Below are 19,728 nucleotides of genomic sequence, written 5' to 3'. Positions count from 1 at the left end.
TGCCCTCAACTTATACATGAGGTTGACTTATAGTTGAGTATATGTGGTAGTTTGGCTGGGGATGCTCAGAAACCATGTGCATTTGACCGGGATGATGAACAAAGAGAGGAAGTGAAGGACAGCCTTGGCTAAATGGAACAACGTGCAGCTTTTCCGTGCAGTTCATCAGAGGCTGGGAATTGCAAAGTGGATGCTTTCAGCCTTGCTCAGAGATGACAGGAGAAAGGCAGAACCTGATGGTTGCATTTCTCCCTTTTGTGCAAGAAGCGGCACCAGAGCCAAGCAGACCCATCCCTGAGGATGTGGCTGCCATCATTCTCCGCAGCTTCTTCCCCTCCCCTGATCCTTAAAATGAGGCAGTTTTGGAGGCAACGGGTCACGCAAGAAGACCGGCTTGGCAGATGGGGGCAGAGATAAGGGAATAAGCCATACTCCGCTTTGCATCCCAGCTGTTCTTGCCTTCTGGCTGCAGCCGGATGACCTCAATCCAAAATCCAAGACAGGAGGTGCATCCCTGGTCCCTCCTTGGAGATCATTCCTCTGGGATGACACTCCTGCAAAGCATGCATTCACCAGTGCACAACATTTCCTGAATCTTCAAGCATGCATGGATGCAAAGCATTGGCTCCTTGGTTCCAGCCCCACATCCAGGCTAAGATAGCTGGAAGATGGACCCACAGGGTTATATATGGCAGAACCAAAATGCAGAACTTGAACTGTGCAGACAAAGACCGGGGTGGGGATCCGAATGAGGCCACGCTGTCCTCAGACCCTGCAGGGGAAGAATTATGTCGGATATTATTTTTCTGTATTTCAATCCTATTTATAAACCAAGCCAGAGTCGCTACAGAGAGGGATACACTCTGGTGGGTCTCTGCAGCTTCTGCAGCTGCCTGGCCGAACAATCGGCCATTGTGAAAGGACCAGAAGGACCGCATCCAGAAGGAGAAGCGCCTTGCAGGAAAGGTCATGCCCGTCCCATCGTCCCCTCCAAGCACAAAGGGGCAAGGGAGAACTCTCTCTGCCCCAGGGAAGAGCCGCCTGGCCAGCCAGAGACAGACGGAGGCTGGGCTCTGGAGCGTGGCGGAGTCTCTTTCTTTGGAGGCTTTTAAACAGAGGCTGCATGGCCATCTGTCAGGGGTGCTTTGGTTCTGTGTTTCTGCATGGCAGAATGGGGTTGGACTGGATGACTGGAGCCCTCCAACTCCACATTGGCAACACCACAATTCAAAGAGGTGCATGTATTTGCAACCTTGGACTGAATACAGACAAGTTCTGCATTGGATAAAAATGTCCAACCACTTCCATGGGGGAACTTACACATGAGTAAGACCTTTCCCAGCTGGAATTTTGGGTTTTGTTTTTGGTTTTTTTGGCTTCTGCAGTTTTTGAAGCACTTTTCCTATGCATAAATGTAAACAACAACAGCAACAGCCCAGGAATATACAGTCGGCCCTTCTTATACACGGATTTTTTATACACGGATTCCAGCATACACGGTTTGAAAATGTTCCAAAAAAGTATAAATTTACCTTGATGTTCCATTTTTTATTAGGGACACCATTTTCCTATGTCATTATACTTAATGGGACTTGAGCATACACGGATTTTGTTATACACGGGGGATCTTGGAACCAAACCCCAGCGTATAACAAGGATCCACTGTATTGCCATTAAGACAAAACCTTGTCATTTAGCAGCCAAGGTTTCCCTTTCTCGTTCCGCCCTGACAGCTGTTCTGGGCGCTCACCTCGTCATTCCACACTTTAAAAGTTGCTATGGAGACGTGTGCGTCTGTGTGCTTGTTGTCTTTGACAGCGCTTGGCGCAGGGAAGACGTTACCTTGTAAAATTAAAGCAACCTGACTGCATTGCCCAGGTGGCAACTTGATCAGAAATGTGTTGCTCGGAGACTGGGGTCAGCGACTAACATGGGCCAAAGTTCTGCCCAGGATCTTCCTAAAGGCTTCACCGATTGACAAAAATGCCCTGCAAAATAGCCAGTCCAAATAATTTTAATGGATCTTTGCTGGTCAGTCCCCTGAGTCTAAGGTTTTAGTCCTAGTCTTGCATGGGATCAAGACTAGGACTAAAAAAGAGTTTTGCAGGTGATTTGTAGATGGAGCAGGTGTTGCATAGCAGAGAGAAGCTCCTTCGTCTGTCCGGATGATGGGAGGCAGAATACCTTCTGATCTGGTGGTGTGCCAGGTTCATGGGCAACGGCCATGCTTTTCCAGGGCATGTCCTACATCCAACCTTCTGACCAGAATGAAGTGTCCTCCATTTTGAGCATGACTAAGAAGCATGCATTTTGAGCTTTCATTTTGCTGTACCCTCCATTTTTCTCAAATGTCCTACATTTCACAGTACTTTGAGGTCATCTGGCCATCCCAGGACGCATGCCAGGAGCCAACGCAGCTTCCTCAGGCCAGTGGCACGCTTCCCCATCCCTTGCCCTCTGGCACCAGACCAAAAATGGTGCCTCTCCAGGGGCAGGTTTATACAAGGAAAGCTTGCACAAAGCAATCTTTACTTTGCAAAAGCCAGTTTCTCTTCCCTTTCTCGAACCTTTGCAAACAGGAAAACCAAACTGCAACAGTTAAAATGACTCCCCCGTGTCTTTCACAGCTGGCTTTTGATATCTACTGAAATGGATATCTATCAGGATGAAGAGTGACGCTTGCAAGCTGGAACTGGCTTCCAAGAAGATATACAACCACACTGCCGAAATAGAGCTGTTTGACAGCTATTTGGGGTTCGAACCCTGATTTCCAGAGTCATAATCCAATGCTCAAACCACTATACCACACTGGCACCTTGGACAGCCCTTTTAAAGTTCAGGTTGTGGAGTCAACGTATGCCTCTGGGCAAACAATTGAATGTTCAAATCCTCCCTGCCAGGCACTTATTGGTCCTATTCTGCAGATGGAAAAAAAAGATCTAGGTCAAACTCTATCCTACAAAATCCTGGGATTTGTAGTTTGGGGAGGCACCAGAGCCCTCTGACAGACCAGGCCGAATTACCTCACCCAACTATAAAACCCCAGGATTCTGCAGGATGGAGCCATGACAGTTAAAGTGGTGTCAAACTGCATTAACTCTGCAACGCAAACGCTGCCACTGTCTAAAAAGTGGGAAGCCCCATTTCTGTTTTTGCAAAGCGGATAGGTTTTGATGTTAGGCAGTGACTCTGTTGCAATGCGGAAGCCCTGTTTGTTTGGTACTGAGAACTAACACAGATCACTGTTATGAGATGCTTTCTTCTTTGTGGTCTATGAATTCACATGAATGGGTTATAGCTGCGCCTGTGCAGTTAGTTCCAGAACCTTCTTAGCACTATTAGAGGCGTTTTGGCCGCAGCACTGCAGCAGCTGCCTTATCGGCCGGTTTCCCGCCTAAACCCTCAGTTCCTTGCAGCAGCATTTAGAGGAACTCTTCAGAGGTTCATTTTCCTGTCAGACCTCTTAAAAATTCTTTTTGACAGGATCAATCTGTGTTTTAACACCGTTAGTCATATTTTAAAACAAACCTCTGTGTATTTTAATGTGAATTTAAATTCTGAGGTAAAAGTAGTTTTAACGGCAGCTTTCCTTGCCTTCACATTTGGCAAAGCCCTTTTCTTCTCTGAGGAAAAAAATTCTAAGCGGTTGCCCCCTTCGCCGGGGCCTTTAGTAAAGTCCCCTTTTTACTGCCAAGGAGAATTTTAAAAACATGGCGGCCGCCTCGCTGGCGCGTTTGGCCAAGGCCCTTTTTATTGCTGAGGAGAATTTTTTAAAAATGGCGGCCGCCTCGCTGGCGCGTTTGGCCAAGGCCCTTTTTATTGCTGAGGAGAATTTTTTAAAAATGGCGGCCGCCTCGCTGGCGCGTTTGGCCAAGGCCCTTTGTACTCCTGGGCAGAAACTTTTAAAATGGCAGCCGCCTCGCTGGTGCACTTAGGCCTCTTATCTCTGAGTAAAGTTCATAAAATGGCCACTGGCCTTGCTTCCTCGCTTGCCTTGCGCGGCCTCTCCCATTGCTAAGGAAAACCTTTTTTATGGCCCTTCGCCTTGCTTTTGTGGCTGAGGGCCTTCATTCATTCATTATTATTATTATTATTATTATTATTATTATTATTATTATTTTATTAGACCAAATCGTACAAAAATAGACAAAAAAACCACAAAAGCTTCTACACAAAAGACATAGCACGACATAAAAACATATAAACAACATATAAAACACTTCACAGAATCCTCTTCTGTAGGAATCTTTCCCCCAATTTTTAGCATAGAAAATTCCTGCCAACGTGAACCTAGAAAGAATTAACCGAGAACATTTTGGTTCTACTCTTTTTTCTAGGGCCTTCGTTCTTCTGATGAAGAGTTATTACGGGTTGATCCCAACTTTGCTCCATGGCCAAAATGGCAGCTTGGCTTCGCTCATCATCAGTCCCTGACTCTCCGGGGTCAAACCAATTGGATGAAGGAACCTAAGAAGGTCCTGAAGCTAACTGCGCAGGCGCAGAAATAACCCATTTGCGTGAATTTGCACTCAAAGAAATATTGTGACAGGTAAGCAACCTGTCCTTATGGGTGTTAAATGGATGCAACAGGTAGGAAAGTGTCATGGATCTCGAGTTAATGGTTTGCAGGCAGGCACTTTGGATAATGTCTTTCAGTGTCCTCCAAGGCCAAGCTCACTACGGATGCAAGCCCTTGGGATTTGTTGTCGTTGTGCGCCTCCAGGTCATCCCCAATTTATGGTGAATCTATCATGGAGTTTTTTGTGGCTGAGAGTGTGTGACTTGCCCAGGGTCACTAAATGAGTTTCCATGGCCAAGCAGGGAATCGAATCCTGAGTCAGAGCCTAATGCTCAAACCACTATGCCACATTGGCACCTTTGAACGTTCAGATTATGGAATCAAAGGTCCCAAACACCCTGCAGTAATAGTCAGTTTGAGACCGCTTTAATTGACCTGACTCAGTGCTAGGGAATCCTGGGAACTGTAGTTTATTGTGGCACCAGAGCTCTCTCTGACATGTCTCATAAACCTCTTTACAGAATTTCCTAGCACTGAGCCAGGGGCAGTTAAAGCGGTGTCAAACTGGATTATTTCTGCAGTGTGTGTTTTGGACAAAAGTGTGCAAAGTGTTTTACAATGGCTATTGAATCCTCCCTCCAAAGGCACCTATTGCTCCCATTCATTCTGCAGATGGGAAAAGAAGATCTGGGTGAAACTCTCCATCCGAATCATTTCTAGTTGGAGAAATGCTGTTTGGCTCCCAAGGTCTGGGAACTAGACAGGAGTGTTATTGCAGAACCACACACTTTCTCTGGCGACTATAATGGCTGTTTAAATTGCACTCTTTTGTCTGGGTCTGGGCGATTTTGTGGGAGGCTGCACACCATCTCTGTCCCCCCAAACTGTATACACAACACACACACACCGCAGCCTTTTCTCTCTGGACTATGATCTATGATCCTGACCCAACAGAAACAAAATTTTGATGGGCTAATGGTCACTTTCAGGATGGGAATTCTGGGAACTGTAGTTTTGTGAGACGTTGAGCCTTCTCTGTCAAGAGAGCTCTGATGCCACAATAAACCACAGTTCCCAGGATCCCTAGCATGAGCCAGGGCAGTTAAAGCTGTCTCAGACTGGATTATTTCTGCAGTGCATTTTGGACGTTGGTCTCCTAAACATGTCTGTGTTAAGGAATTTGCTGGTTCCTAGCAGCAGTTGCATTCGCTCCCAGACTTCTTGGGAGCTTTTCCTTGGCTTCCCGTGTGCTGAGTGGGAGGGTTTTTGGCTCTGGGTTAAGAACACAGAAGCACGGAGAGATATTTATATATTTTCTTCTTTATTGCAAGTAGCTAAGATTTCGGATCTGCCGACAGCAGAGGAACAGATGCCCCAAGAGAGAAGGCAATGTTCTGGATGGTGGGAGAAAGTCATTTTCATAAAAGCCAGCGTGGAGATATATATAATAGCAAAGAACTCCTGAATTTAATCTGCTCCTCTCTGTAGTTTCTAGGTTACCTCAATTTGTATCTGCTAAATATGGAAGCATTTTAATGAGGGAGAGGGCCTGCTGGGCTTGAGAGTCTCCAGCTGATCTTTGTGAAACTCATCAGGGATGCCTTTATCCTTCCAACCTTCTCATTCATTATGCAAATAAGCCAAGATATCCTCCCTTTTTTCTCCCATGCCCGTCTCATCCACCTCCAGCAACTAACCCAGATATGGTCCATTGTTTCACAGATGAAAATAAGGCTAACTATGGACATGAACCGCTTAGTTTAGTTTTGCCCACCTTGACCGGTTGGGCAAGGAAATCCTAACCAGAGATCAGCGCTGGCATCCTTCTGCATGACTAGAAAAGCTTAGGAAAGTTAAAGTTGGACCACGACCCCCAGAATCCTCAACCGGCCATGTTGGCTCTGGATTCTGGAAGTTGTAGTCCAAATTTCCTGCAATTTTTCCATGCTCCAGGTGCTTGAGAATAGCTACATTCCCCAACCATCTCTGTTTTATACTGCTTTAAGTGTCATGGCTCCATCCTATGGAAACCTAGGTTTAGAGTTTGGGGACATACATAAAATTCTCTCTTCTAATCTAGGCTGGTTACAGGAAGCATATAACTCTCTAGATGAAATAGCCTCACTGGTTGATGATCCAGTTTTGGGCAGAATTCAAAGACTGTATCTCCCAATATGAGCCAATTTGAGAAGGAACCATATGAAACCTTATCTGTAAGGTCCACCAGCCAGGTCTTCTTGGCTGGAATGGAACAGATGGAGGGCTAATGAATGCTAGGGAAACTGGAAAACTGGCCCTCCTATATTCTGGCATTTGTAGATATATATAGTCTTGACAATCAGAGTGGATTAACAAGTGAGTTGCTGCTGTTGTTGTTGTTATGTGCCTTTCCGACTTATACAGACACTGAGGTGAACCTATTATGGAGTTTTCTTGGCAAGATTTGTTCAGAGGAGGTTTGCCATTGCCTTCCTTTGAGGCTGAGAGAGTGTGATTCACCCAAGGTCACCCACTGGGTTTCATGGCCAAACTGGGAACCGAACCCTGGTCTCCAGTTGTAGTCCAACACTCAAACCACTACACCAAACTAGTCCCAGGAATCTCATATATAAAGAGAGAAGAGGGTGATTGCAGCTTGAATTCAGAGCCCTGTGTGAAGATGCGTCCATATGGAGGACAAGAATCAGGTCCAGTTGCAATCCAAAGTCACTCCTTTCCCCTCCAGCTGCCAACAGACACAACCCAAACCTTTCCAGGAGTTTGCTTCAAGCATCAGGAGCAACTCAAGCATCCTCTGCAAGCTGTGGACCATGAGTGAGTATTACCGACAGACGCCCTTTTCCAGAGACTCTGTGAAAGGGTCTGGTGTTTAAAATTTCATGGCCCAGACTTTGATGTTTTAATTTTTAAAACCCATGCAAGCCTCTTTGGGAAATCCCAGCGGCACAAGCATTTCCAGGATAAGAAGCATGCCTCCATGGTGAGGTGGAGAGATCCCAACCCAGCCAGATGTTTTACCTTCATGATACTGGCACCATATTGTTGTTTTTTCCAAACGGAGGAAGCTTTTTTTGCTTGACATTGGAGGAAAAGAAAGCAAAGGAAGTCTCCCCTCTGCTCCCCTCCCACCCAGGATTGAAAGGCCAACAAACTCGGACAAACAAAGAGGTTTGTTTGAAGACTATCAGACAAAGAAAGCAAGAGACCGGCTTACTTGTTCCAGCGGAATGACAAGAAAGGAGCCCCCTCCGGCACTTTCCGTTACTATGGCAAGGAATTTGGTATTGACTGCGCAGAAATGGTTGTCATGGACGTTCTTGGTGATAGGGATCCCGTCAAAGCAATGCTCCCGGTTGGCCACTTTGCCATAGACGTTTCGAAACTTGGAGCTGCGATACTGCGGCCGCCATGACATCTGCCAAACAAAGCACACACCGGGCACTTTTTAGCAACGGATTAATTAATTCATATTCATAATTTGTCTTTATCCTGAGATCTCTGGGCAGCTTGCAAATTAAATAGATCTGAACTACTTAAAACGATGAAGAATGCAGAGGAATAAAAATAGCATCGAATCAAGAGGAGTTGAAACCATAAAAACAGATAGACTAAAATAAAAATAATTAAAACGTTAAAACATTAAAAATATAGAATTTAATACAGGTTGAGTCTCCCTTATCCAAAATTCTTGAGACCAGAAATGTTTTGGTTTTTTTTTTCAGATTTTGGAATATTTGCATATACATAATGAGGTATCTTGGAAATGGGACCCAAGCCTAAACATGAACTTAATTTATGCTTTGTATATCCTTTATTATACACATAGCCTAGAAGTAATTTTAAACACAGTATTTTTTAATAATTTTGTGCAGGAAAGAAAGCAAAGGTGTCACTGACTCAGCCAGCCATGCGGACCTTTTTGGATTTTGGAGTATTGGATCTACTACAGAATGGTGAGTTGACACACAGATAAATCTTGTTGATTCAATGAGCTCACTCTCTACGATTCTATGGATTCCTTGATTTCTTTCCTAATTAACATAAGGTCTCCAGAAATAACTTTTCCATGCTTTGGGCCTCAGTAGGAAGTCAGCCAATGGGCCCACTTAATGCAAACTGATGCTTGGAAGAGTTCATCTATTGCATATGTCTTATTTCTCCTTTGTCTTGCTGTCTGTCACACACATGCACCCAGTGAGCAAATTCAACCAAACTCTCTACTAGATTTTCCTAAAGAGTGGAAACCCTCCGTAACAACTCAGCCATTTGTCTCGGAAGCTACCTCCCTTTCCCATCTCTGCTTCCTATAAACAACAACTGACCATAGCTGGAACATGCAAGTTTCACTGCATCCGGGAGATGCTATTTATTGTGCATCAGTTTCACCAGAGAACCATGCGGCAGAAGCAGCAGGAGCTGATGTTTTTGGAGCCAGCTGCTTCCCCCGGATGAATGGGTCTTGTAGGGGGCCTCTCCCCAAAGGAAGAAAGTTCACGGTTCCCAATAAAGTTTCCTTGGTGTCATGTGAGAGTCTCAAGACAGAGGCTCTCTCACAAACGGAGCCAGCCGTTTCCAGAACTCGTTGGGGAGTGACTCACAACTCCCTGATTCCCTTGAGCTAAATGCAAGCAAAAGAAAGGAAGTGTGGCTTCGGTCCCAGGCCATGCGCTCCTAATCCCAGCTGTGCATGCTCCCAGCAACTGCATTAGTAGGAATCACAATCACACAAATGCAGAGTTAGTATCAGGTCCAGCCAATGGCATCTGGTTGGACCCTTGTTAGTTGGACATTGATGCTGGAATCTAGTGGGCACTTTTCGTTGTTTCTGACTTATGGCGACCCTAATGCTAGGGAAAGTGGACAGAATTAGAAAGAGAGGAAGGCCAGATGCTAGATGGATGGGCTCTTTTAAGGAAGCCATGGGTATGTATTTGCAGAAACTGGGAAGAATAGTGGAGGATAGGGTGTCCTGGAGATGTCTCATCCACAGGGTTGCCATGAGTCACGACCGACTTGAGGGTGGTTAGCAATAACAACAAGGCAAACCTATGCCAGGGTTTTCTGGTCAAGATTTCTTCAGAGGGATTTTGACCACCCAGTAGCTCACCATGACTGAATGGGCATGCATAAATTCCCCCCCCCCATGGATGTGCATTTGTTGCACAAGCAATGCATCATTCTGCATGCAAAGATTTATGCTATACAAGGCATCACTAAGGAGCATGAGAAGTGTGGACCCCACCAGGTGACACCCCAGAAGGAGGTGAACAACTGGTTGGGCAGTTGCTTCCATCCATCCCAAGACCCCTGTCCATCCCCTTCCATCAAGCTGTCCATTACTGGGGTAACTGGTGGGGCTACAGAACCCAGCATAGATAGCCTGGTTGGCAAAGGGTGGCAACTGGGGGTGTGCCAGGCAGCCATAGGGGTAGCCTGAGTTACTGCTTTGGGGTGACACCAACTCTTAGTGACACCATTGATGCTACGCAAGCCCAGAGTAATTTCTGAGCCCAAATCTGCCCCAGGTATTAATTGAAACTTCAAAGAGCTATCCAAGGTGCTGCACCTATCCAGCACCCTGTTATCTCCGTCAAGGTCTGGACTGGATCCCACAGCAGATTCCTGGAAATCATACACCCAGAAGCCAACCAGGATGTGAATCTTTTTTGCAAAAAAAGAAAGAAGCTCTGCTCCCCTCTTCTGAACCTTGGTTAGATCGAAAATTACATTTGGGATAAAATGGGAAGCAGTCATTTGATTTCTTCCAGTTTCATCCAAAAAGGGGTAGGCACAGCCTGCTCGGGTCTGGGGATGGTTGGGAAATGAGAATAAGCCTCTGAACCTACCCCTGGTTCAGAGGTGGGCTTTGAGATACATCTCTAAACCACCTTGCCTAGCATATTCATTTTTTCTGGATTTGCAAGAAATATAACTGTGGGTTTTGGCATTTGGAAGATCCTCCTTTTCCCACCCATTTGGATCTGAGGAAGGAAGCTGCAGCAGAAAACAACCATCCAGTTGGGAGAACGGAAACAGTTCTAAGTCAGGATGACACTTAGATTTCAATTTTTAAAAACCACTTTCAAAAAAATCATTTCTAAGGAGACTTAACCACAGGCAAAAGACCCTTCAATCCTCTTTAATGTGGCTCCATTTATATCGTAGGATTTGCTGAATCCAGCCTCTTCAATGGTGCCTTGACACCCGGACTTTTCCATGTTCAGGAAAAATTATAATATCAAAAGCCATTTCCTCTTCTCATCTTGCTTGCCTTGCATATGAAGTAGCTTGATTATTCCCCCCCCCCCTCCAGCCTCTTTTGTTCAGTCAGTGAATTCTCAAAAGCTATATTCCCTCCTGGTGGTTTTCCCTCCAAGTGCTAACCAGGACTGGCCCAACTTTGCTTCTGAAGCCAGGCAAGGATGCTCTTGTTCAGAAAAGTATGTTAGTTCCAGGGTTGTGTGGAGGTCTATGGTCCTTCCAAGCAAACATCTTACCTGCACTTAAAAAAATTAAGTAAGTCTGTGTCTGATATACAATATAAACCTGGTGCGCACAGGAATGCAAACATGGGACCCTGGCGGATGACAATATTTGCATTGCAAATATTATCCAAAGCTGGCGTGCACAAGGAGGAGGGTCGTTTTGAGAAAGAAAGAGGCGGACCAGCAAGTGTCCTTATTTGACACAAAGGAACTAAAACAATTGTCCTGAGTGAGTCACCAGGAGCTGCAGGACAAAGGAGATCCATCAGTTTGGATGGTTTCTATGGTCTTGTCTCTCCTTGAAGCACTTTGAGAAACAGGAACTATACGAATACACAGCAATGACCCCAAAGGCATATCTCAGCGGAAGCTTCCCTTCCCGTTTGCTGGCAAATACCCCAGAAATCTTAGCCATTTGTGAGGCCAGACCCGTCTGCTGCATGTCTGACTCACTTTTATGAAATCCCAGGACGATGCCAAGGAAAGCTTGATCATGCAACCTGAGCAATGAAGCCAAGGAGGATATATTTGTTTGTTCTGCATCCCTCCTTTCTGCTCCAACCTTCAACTCCCAGACAGCTTTGCCAACAGTCATGAACTCTGGAAGCCAAAGTCCAAAATATCTGTAGGACCAAGGTTTGGGAACCACTGTGCTAAACCCTGGAAGGGTCAAGCATTCAAACCCCATTCTAAGGATGTGAAGAAACATCACACTGAGGCCAAAATGACCAAGGGTGATGAGATGGCCCCTCCAGGATTCTCCTTGAGAAGCCTTGCCTGCAACAAAGGACAAAGGGTGTATCCACAGTTATTGCAGTTTGATACCTCTGATAGCAGTTTTGGGGTATAACATTTAGAGAATGAGGTTGGGCTTCCTATTTGCTCTTTTCCCCAGTTTGCACGAGGACCTTCCAGGTAATGCACATATCTGGGGTGGGCATTTTGATCCACCCCTTTTCACTCTTAGTTTTTTGCTTGCTGGGGTCTGGCTTTGAATTTTTGGTGGGGACAAAAAGTCCACAGTTCTCCATCTCTGAGCAAACACCTCAGACCCCAGGAATGTCACTCAAGGGATCTTTCAAACTTCACAATAATTGAAAAGAAACCAGCAACCTCCAGCTGATGCTGCCCTTACTGTTTCCTTCTTGCCAACAAGGAAACCCTGCGTATAGATGTTATTGTTGCACCCAGAATTCTTCTGCCTCGTGGATGGCCAGGAGGAAGGCCAACACAATGGAGAGGACATCGCACAATCCACACTTAAAGCAAAGCAAAACAAAAAACAGCCATTCCTTCCAGGGCTTTGAGTGTCCAGACAATGAGCAGCTCCTGTTTTTCTCCTAAGATGAGACACATTTCCTTTGGCCCTTCTTTGCAAGTAGTAGGAGCCAGTTCTCCTGTAAACAAGGGTCCATTTGCTCTCCTTTTCTATAGTACCAAACCCATTGCCTCTTTTGAGTTGCACCTTCTGACTTCCCTTTACGCTCCTTATGAGATGTCTTTGCCTTTTCTCCAGTTGTCTCCATTGTTCTTCTCTTCCCTGTTCCACCGTCACTGGTTTTATTTAATATTCATAAAAGGGATTTATAAATCACTTTTCTGCCTACCTGGGCTCTCAAGCTGATGTACAAGAGTCTAGTTCAAAGACATAGCCATGTTAGTCTAGAACAGTGGTTCTCAAACTTTAGTCCTCCAGATGTTTGGGACTTCAGGTCCCAGAATTCCTGACTGTCAGCCAAGCTGGCTGGGACATCTGGGAGCCAAAGTCCAAAACACCCGGGTAACCAACGTTTAGAAACCATTGGTCGGGAATATTGTTTCCCAAAATCTGGTCTTCTCGGTGTATTGCACTTCAGCTCCCAAAATCCCTGACTATTGGCCAAGATGGCTAGGACTTCTGGGAGCTAAAGTCCAAAACACCTGCAGGACCAAAATTTGGGAACCACTGGTCTATAATATCAGTGTGCAAATGGATCTAGCAGTATCTTTAGAGCTAACTGTGAAAGAGGTTGCAGCAGAAGCTTTTGTAGACTTCTTCAGAATCTATTTCCTCCTTCCCTCCCTCCCTCCCTCCCTTCCAAAACAGATTAAAAACCATTTTAAAACCAGTTTCCAAGCCCAATAGTATCATTTGGGCTGCCGGCTGGAAGTTTGGTAATGCAGCAGCCAGTCATACATCCCTTGGCAGACTGAGTTTCACAACTGTGGTGCTACAAGAGTGAAGCTTAGCCTCTCCAAGTGACAGAATATGAAACAAGGCCTCTGTTGAAAATCTCAAATTCCAGGCAGGTGCACATAGAGGAGACATGGGCCAAGAGCCTACACTATGGAAGTTTCATAGTGCAAATCTCCATGTGTGGAACTATGAATTGGTTGTACTCTGTAACCTTTGAGTTGAATGGGAACACTGCACATGTGGAAGAGGTTACCAAGTGTGCTAACAAATGCACTGCTAGAAGAGCATGTGCACATTTAAGCAATACAAAATTCACAATTTAGGAAGTGGAAGCTGTTTTAGGGATAGGGTTCAGCCCTTAGATAGCATCTTTAATGTTACAACTAAAACCTGGATTCATTGCCCCACCAGACTGGAGTCTCCAGCTGCTGCTGCTGCAGAAATGGCAAGGAGAGAGGCGGCCATGACAAGGAAGGAAGGGATGTGGCTTACAGGAATCAGCTCACCTTTCAGGCCCAAAGGACAGAGAGCATGGAGCATAGAGGCACCATGCAACAGCAATAGCAGAAAGCTTTCAGGCATGGAAGAGAAAGGCTTGGTTGCCGCCAGCTCACCACTGAGAGCCCAGCATCCCTCGGAAAAGCACTTAAAGGATCTATATGGCTTCAATTATTCATCCTGCCAGACAAAGTGCCTTTCCAGCAAAAGGCCACCCAGACTACAGCTGAGCCTTCCTCTTAGGTCAATAAAACAAAATTCAATTCAATTCCCCAGGCAAGAGAGAGAGAGAGAGAGAGAGAGAGAGTGGAACTCACAGAGATAGAAGAAGAAAATGGTGGCAGCTTCTTTGGAAGAAGGAAGGCTGTGAGGCAGAAAGATCCCGGGTGTAAGGAGGTTCTGGGACCAAACCAAGAGTGGTCAAACCCCACAAGACATGGGACTAGATTTTCCATGCCACAGGAAGGTCAGTGTTGACTGCGAGTGACTTTGCAATATCGATTTCTTGCAAAGCCAATGAGGACATGTGTGCGTGTGCATGTAGGCAGTCACTGGACTTTGCAAAAGTCCAGTTGCTTGTGAGGTTCAGTGGGCATCCAAGCAAAACAGGGCAAAGCCTGCACCTTAAAAGAAAGAAAGAAAGAAAGAAAGAAAGAAAGATGATAGATAGATAGATAGATAGATAGATAGATAGATAGATAGATAGATAGATAGAGCGAGCTGTTGGAGTCTGACAGATGCATAAATTCACCTAGAAGGGTTTGGAAATTTTGTTTCCAGGGAGAGTTCATGCTTGATATCATCATCATCATCATCATCATCATCATCATCATCATCATCATCATCCTTTATTTATATAGTGCTGTAGATTTGCTCTAGGAGCCATTTATCTGTCTTTTTTAGGAGCCCATGCTTTTACAGCATCAGTTCCCTGACATTGTGTCACCAAATGCACAAACGAGCAACAGATTGCACAACCCATGTGCAACTCTACTTCCACAAACCTGAACTCAGTACAGACATTCCGCATAAGACAAAACTGCATGGGGGAACTTACACATGAGTAAAACACCTTCAGGATTTCAGCAGGAGAATGCTCCCATCCCTTTTTAAAACATCATCTCAACCAGAGAAAACTTTAACATCTAGCTTGGGCCCCATTTTCGGACCTGTTTCTGACACCAGTCCTAGGCAAGCAAAAAGGAGAAGGTGCGACCTGGGAAAAATTAGCATTCTGAAGAGCTGGCAGCCACTCTTCCATGGCCTCTTAAAGCAGAAGCCTTCCAAACGCCACAAATAATTGGGAACGATCAATGAGTTGTGTTTCCAATTAACGCTGGCTGTGAGAACAGCAGGGAAACTTGGCACGGACCAAAGAGCTGAGCTTAAGGATGGACCTTTAGAATATGCTGATAGACTGCAGCTCCCATCACTCCTAATCAGCAATGCTGATGTTGAGGGATGACAACTTTTGGAAGGTTGCCTATTCCCCATTTCCTTGTTCTAGAACCAAAGATGGAAAAAAGCAACTTTGAGAGACTCTAATATCCATGGGTCGTGGGGAATTTGGGGAGTTGTAGTCCTAAAATGTATCACAACAGTCCTTTGAACAAGATCCTGCATTTGAATTGTGTAAATAAATCTCGCCAGGCGGAGTTATGCATTGATTGCAATAACCCCGTACCCAAATGCCTAACTTAATGTACAGCTGAATGCACAACCCAATGTGTGTACACACATGCAACGGATATGTGCAACGTATACACACTTGCACATCTGCATGCGTTTATGGCCCTGGATGTCTGATGCCACTTCTGCAACCTTGAGCTGAATGCAAACATCCCACATCATACAAATAAAATAAAAATCCATCCGTTTCCACAGGGAAATGAACAAGTGTGTAAGACACCAATAGATTCCCAGTCTTTGGAGGCTGCCCACCTTTGTGCGGTGGAAGAAGATCCGCCAATGGAGGAGATGTCTTTGGAAGGCAAGAGGAATTCACCACTGCCGATGTTGCCAACAAGTCATATTCTCACGGTGGGAAAAGGACAATTTGCCATTCCCAGTGTGGTCTCCACATAAACTTAAACACAAGCCAGTCTGCTTCAATGGGGTGGGAGTAATTTTTGGTAGCGGAGGAGGACAGAGAAGGGGAGCCTTTTCAATTCGGTTTGTGTTGGAAGCACTGAGACAGTGGCGCTTGTTAAGCTGCCAAAAACCGGGGGTCCGTCACGTCAAAAACATTTCCCCATCCACAAGCTTTGCAGTGTTATATGGCTAGCTTGAGAGCCAGGACAAGCCAGAGGACCAGGCTGGCCGGATTGTTTTTCTCTTGCATTTGTCCGGGAGTTGCATTTACACCAATTAACTGAAAAGCTCTTTCCCGGCTCGCTCTGTCCCATGCTTACATTATAAGCTGATCAACAGGGCGGGAAAAGAAAATGGGGCTTTGGAGAAGCAGAATATTTTATTTTTTTACAACCCTCTCTGTGTGTTTTTAAAAACTTGGCTTGACATGGCCAGCAGGCCGGACTGTTCCAGAAGGATTATCTCATCGCTGACGCTGGAGGGGAGAAAGCGGCTGGAGCAGAAAGGGAGGCTACCCAAGGAAACAGAGAGGGACCCAAGGCAAACCCAATGGCTTATCATCTGCTCCTGTTGAACGCAAACTGTGGCAGCGGTGGCAGCTGCTTAAAATGGCCAGGCTGCAAGGATGCCTGGCAGGAAAGAATCTCAGAAAGGTCTCACTGAGGGTTGCAAAAATATCAGACTTCCAAAGGCAAGAATCAAGCACCCCATGACCTTCTCCAGTGCATGTCCATTGCAAAACAAGCTGCACCTGTTGAACCACAAAAGCCAGTGTGGCGGAGTGGTTTGAACACTGGAATGTGACTCTGGAGATCAGGGTTCGAATCCTGGCTGAGCCATGGAAACTCACAGGCAAGTCACACTCTTTCAAACTCAGAGGATGACAATGGCAAAAATCCTTCTGGAGAAATCTTGCCAAGAAAACCCTACAATAGGGTTGCCTTAGGATTGCCATAAGTCCGAAATGATTTGAAGGCGCACAACAGACTGAGAGTTCCTGCATGGCAGTGAGGTTGGACTGGATGGCCCTTGTGGTTTCTTCCAATTCTATAACAACAAATGGGACAATTGCATAATGTCAGTATTCAGCACAAAGCATTGCAACCAGAGTGGAACTCCTTGAGTGAGTTTGCCCCAGACAGGATTTCCATCATTGTTTCCCAGTGAGCCTGAGCTACAGCCTCCCTTTTTTAAGCATCTGATCCCATGTGGGCCAGCATGGCGGAGTGGTTTGAACGCTGGACTGTGACTCTGGAGAACCAGGTTCAGTTCCCAGCTTGGCCATGTAAATCCATTGGGTGACCCTGGGCAAGTCACTCTCTCTCAGCCTCAGAGGAAAGCCATGGCAAACCTCCTCTGAATAAATCTTGCCAAGAAAACCCCCTGATAGGGTTGATGTAGGGTTGCCATAAGTCAGAAATGATTTGATGGCACATAACAACAAATAGGACGATTGCATAATTCAGCAGAAAGGATTGCAACCGGAGTGGAGCTACCTGAGGGTGGATTTGCACCAGGCAATGGGCCTGAGCTACAGTCTCCCTGGGCCATCTCCAGAGAAAGAAGGAAAGGGAGGCAATCCCTCCTCCGCCTGATGTACCAGACGGCCAGATGCTCTGCCAGCAGGAAGCTGACGTGACTCTCCCCACGCCAACCGGCTCTGCAGCCTGTGCACCAGAACCCGCTTCGGATGCGGCGACCTTGAGCAACAGATGGATGATGTTCTTCTGAGCAGATTGGATGCAAACAACGACCGCTTTTAACGGCAGGAGAGGACCCCCCCCAGGCCAGAGCTGGACACCAACCACCGGGGCACAGCTCCCTGAGGCCACTGTCCCCACCCTGCCCCCCAAAAGCCTTTGGCCTTGTGACATTCCTGCCCTCCCCAAAGGCTGGGGCAACCATGACCTCCTTTGGATGGACGTGTCCTGGCTGAAAAGATTATGCAGATTGCAGGAGGACATGATACCAATTTCAAGGGCAGGAAAGGACAGCTTGGCCAGAGTCCAGCGTGCCACCATCTTGCTGGGCATAAAGAAAGCCAGGAAAGGTGGGCAGGCTTCATTGATAAGGGAGGAAAGGAGAAAGAGCTTTGCAAAATTACCATACTGAACTGTGGGGGTTTTTTTACCACCTCTCTCTACAGACAAGAATTAAAGGGTCAGCCTCTGGAAGCAGAGAAACAGTATAGTAATGGTGGGTTTTTAGTGTGTCCTTAACTTTTGGGACTCACTGCCACAAGATGGGGTCCTAATTTTGCACATCTGCATGGCTCTAACCCATCTTTGGCTGCTTTAACTGCATTTAGATGCTTTTGTCTTAACGTATCAGGTCAGCTAATATGTTAATATTTCTGCAGAAATAGTGCAGTTTGACATCACTCCAGTTTGCAAATGTAAGTATTTTCCTCTGCAGGTGTTCTCAAAATGGCAACAGAAAATTAAGTTGTCTTTTCCTGTCTCTATTTTGAGAGCAGCCATAGAAGTAAATGGAGGATTTGAGACTGAGATATAAGGTGTGATCCAGGGATGGGGACTTGGGTTTGGAAATTGCCCCACTGACGCCCCCCCCACCCACATTGTTACCTGCCCCTGTTGTGTAGAATGGGCTTTTTGCACATAAGACAGTCATGTGCTAAAGCCCAGGACATATTTTTATTTATCATTTAGCCGCTTCTTCCAGTGCTTCCACATCTTCCTTCCCAAAACTACGATGTTCGTCATGCAAACCCACTAGATTCACTGGGCACTGCCAGGCTCTTGGAAGGTACACACTAAAATATTCACATCTACCCCACAAAAATAAGAATGGCTGAGAAAAATGTGGAAAACACGATTAGTAAAATGAACGGCTTGCTGACAATCGCAATGCACATTTGCAAGAGTCACTGAAATTCAATGTGATAGCTGTAACTTGCCAGTGGTCTATGACTCAAGATTATTCTGCACGGCTTAGTCCTGCATAAATAAGGATCCTTTCTCTGTCTGTGACTTTGGAAAAAAACAAAAACAAAACCTTGATGTCATAAATGTTTTTGTGTAATTTTATCCATTTGTAATCTTTCTATCTATACTTGCTGTTGTTATGTGCCTTCAAATAATTTCCATTTTATGGAAATCCTAAAGCAAACCTATCAGGGATTTTCTTGGTAAGAATTCCAGAGAAGAGATATTCAACCTGTATCTCCTGCTTCCTGCCTTATTTTGGCTTTTACGCTGCTGGTGCTTTTTACCTTTGTTTCTAATTTCATGTTTGCATCTTGCTGCCTTGGTTATTGGGCAGCGTGCAAAAAGCAGTCTGTTGCTTGGCAGGCTTGGATACGGTCCTCAGAATTGGCTGGTTAGAGAAAGGCTGGTGAAGAAAAATATTTCAACGCCAAGCATTTGGTTGAATCGCAGCCAATGCGACTCCCATTTTTGCTGTTCAATCGTCCAGTAAGTGAAAGGGCAAAAGAACAATGGAAAGCATGCCTTTCTTCCCGCTTTGTCTCCTTTGTAGGTCTTCTTCTTCCATCTTTCTCTCCAAGAAAAATGCCTTGTGTTTTCTTCATTCCCATCCCTCCCTGCCTCTTGTTGATTCCGTGGGGTTTTCTTGGGAGGATATCTCATGACTAAATCAAGGTTTACAAAGCTTCTCTCTTTCTGCCTCTCTCAGTTGCTCTCTCAGTCTCTCTCTCTGTGCTCCCTTTGACTAGAATTAACCCTGATGAACTTATTTAAATCAGCTCGGTCTGCATGTTTTGCAAATGCACTTGAAGTTAGCCAAATAGGCTTACCTTGCGACTCAAAGCAGTCTAATCCTTGCCTGCTGCAAAACATCAACAACCCCCAAGCCCTACTGGAGAACTTTAAAATGGAAAAAAGGTAGAAATCAATTGCTCAGAAGCCACAGGTCTTTGGTGGGGAAAGTGTAGCAGATAGTTGGGGATTGCAACTCCTATGAGTCTTAGCTAGCATCAT

General features: G+C 45.6%; 2 protein-coding genes across 5 annotated transcripts in view; one reads left to right on the top strand and one right to left on the bottom strand.

The window, feature by feature from the left end:
* LOC149307505 (coronin-2B) overlaps positions 1 to 19,728 on the bottom strand; it is a 46,757-nt gene that overhangs the window by 17,030 nt on the left and 9,999 nt on the right. The window contains exons 1-2 of one of the 4 annotated variants that reach the window (XM_089539314.1): positions 13,996 to 14,076; positions 7,734 to 7,934 (exon numbers count right to left, since the gene is read on the bottom strand). In XM_089539314.1, the coding sequence (XP_089395440.1) occupies positions 7,734 to 7,934 (201 nt within the window). In that variant the 5' untranslated portion in view covers positions 13,996 to 14,076. Of the gene's footprint in view, positions 1 to 4,225; positions 4,289 to 7,733; positions 7,935 to 8,841; positions 8,862 to 13,995; positions 14,077 to 19,728 lie in introns of those variants that run through there. The other 3 variants (XM_089539312.1, XM_089539311.1, XM_089539315.1) reach the window with 3 other exon arrangements.
* The window catches only part of LOC149307504 (integrin alpha-11-like), an 89,722-nt gene continuing 73,396 nt past the window's right edge, over positions 3,403 to 19,728 (top strand). Inside the window, exons 1-3 of the mRNA XM_089539316.1 lie at positions 3,403 to 3,562; positions 4,338 to 4,549; positions 8,392 to 8,472. Coding sequence (XP_089395442.1) covers positions 8,427 to 8,472 — 46 coding nt within the window. The 5' untranslated portion in view covers positions 3,403 to 3,562; positions 4,338 to 4,549; positions 8,392 to 8,426. The remainder of the gene's footprint in view (positions 3,563 to 4,337; positions 4,550 to 8,391; positions 8,473 to 19,728) is intronic.

This window comes from Sceloporus occidentalis, unplaced genomic scaffold (assembly GCF_023333645.1).
Source record: "Sceloporus occidentalis isolate IW3139 unplaced genomic scaffold, rSceOcc1.0.p SCAF_9, whole genome shotgun sequence".
NCBI lineage: Eukaryota > Metazoa > Chordata > Lepidosauria > Squamata > Phrynosomatidae > Sceloporus > Sceloporus occidentalis.
This window is presented reverse-complemented; position numbering and strand designations above follow the sequence as displayed.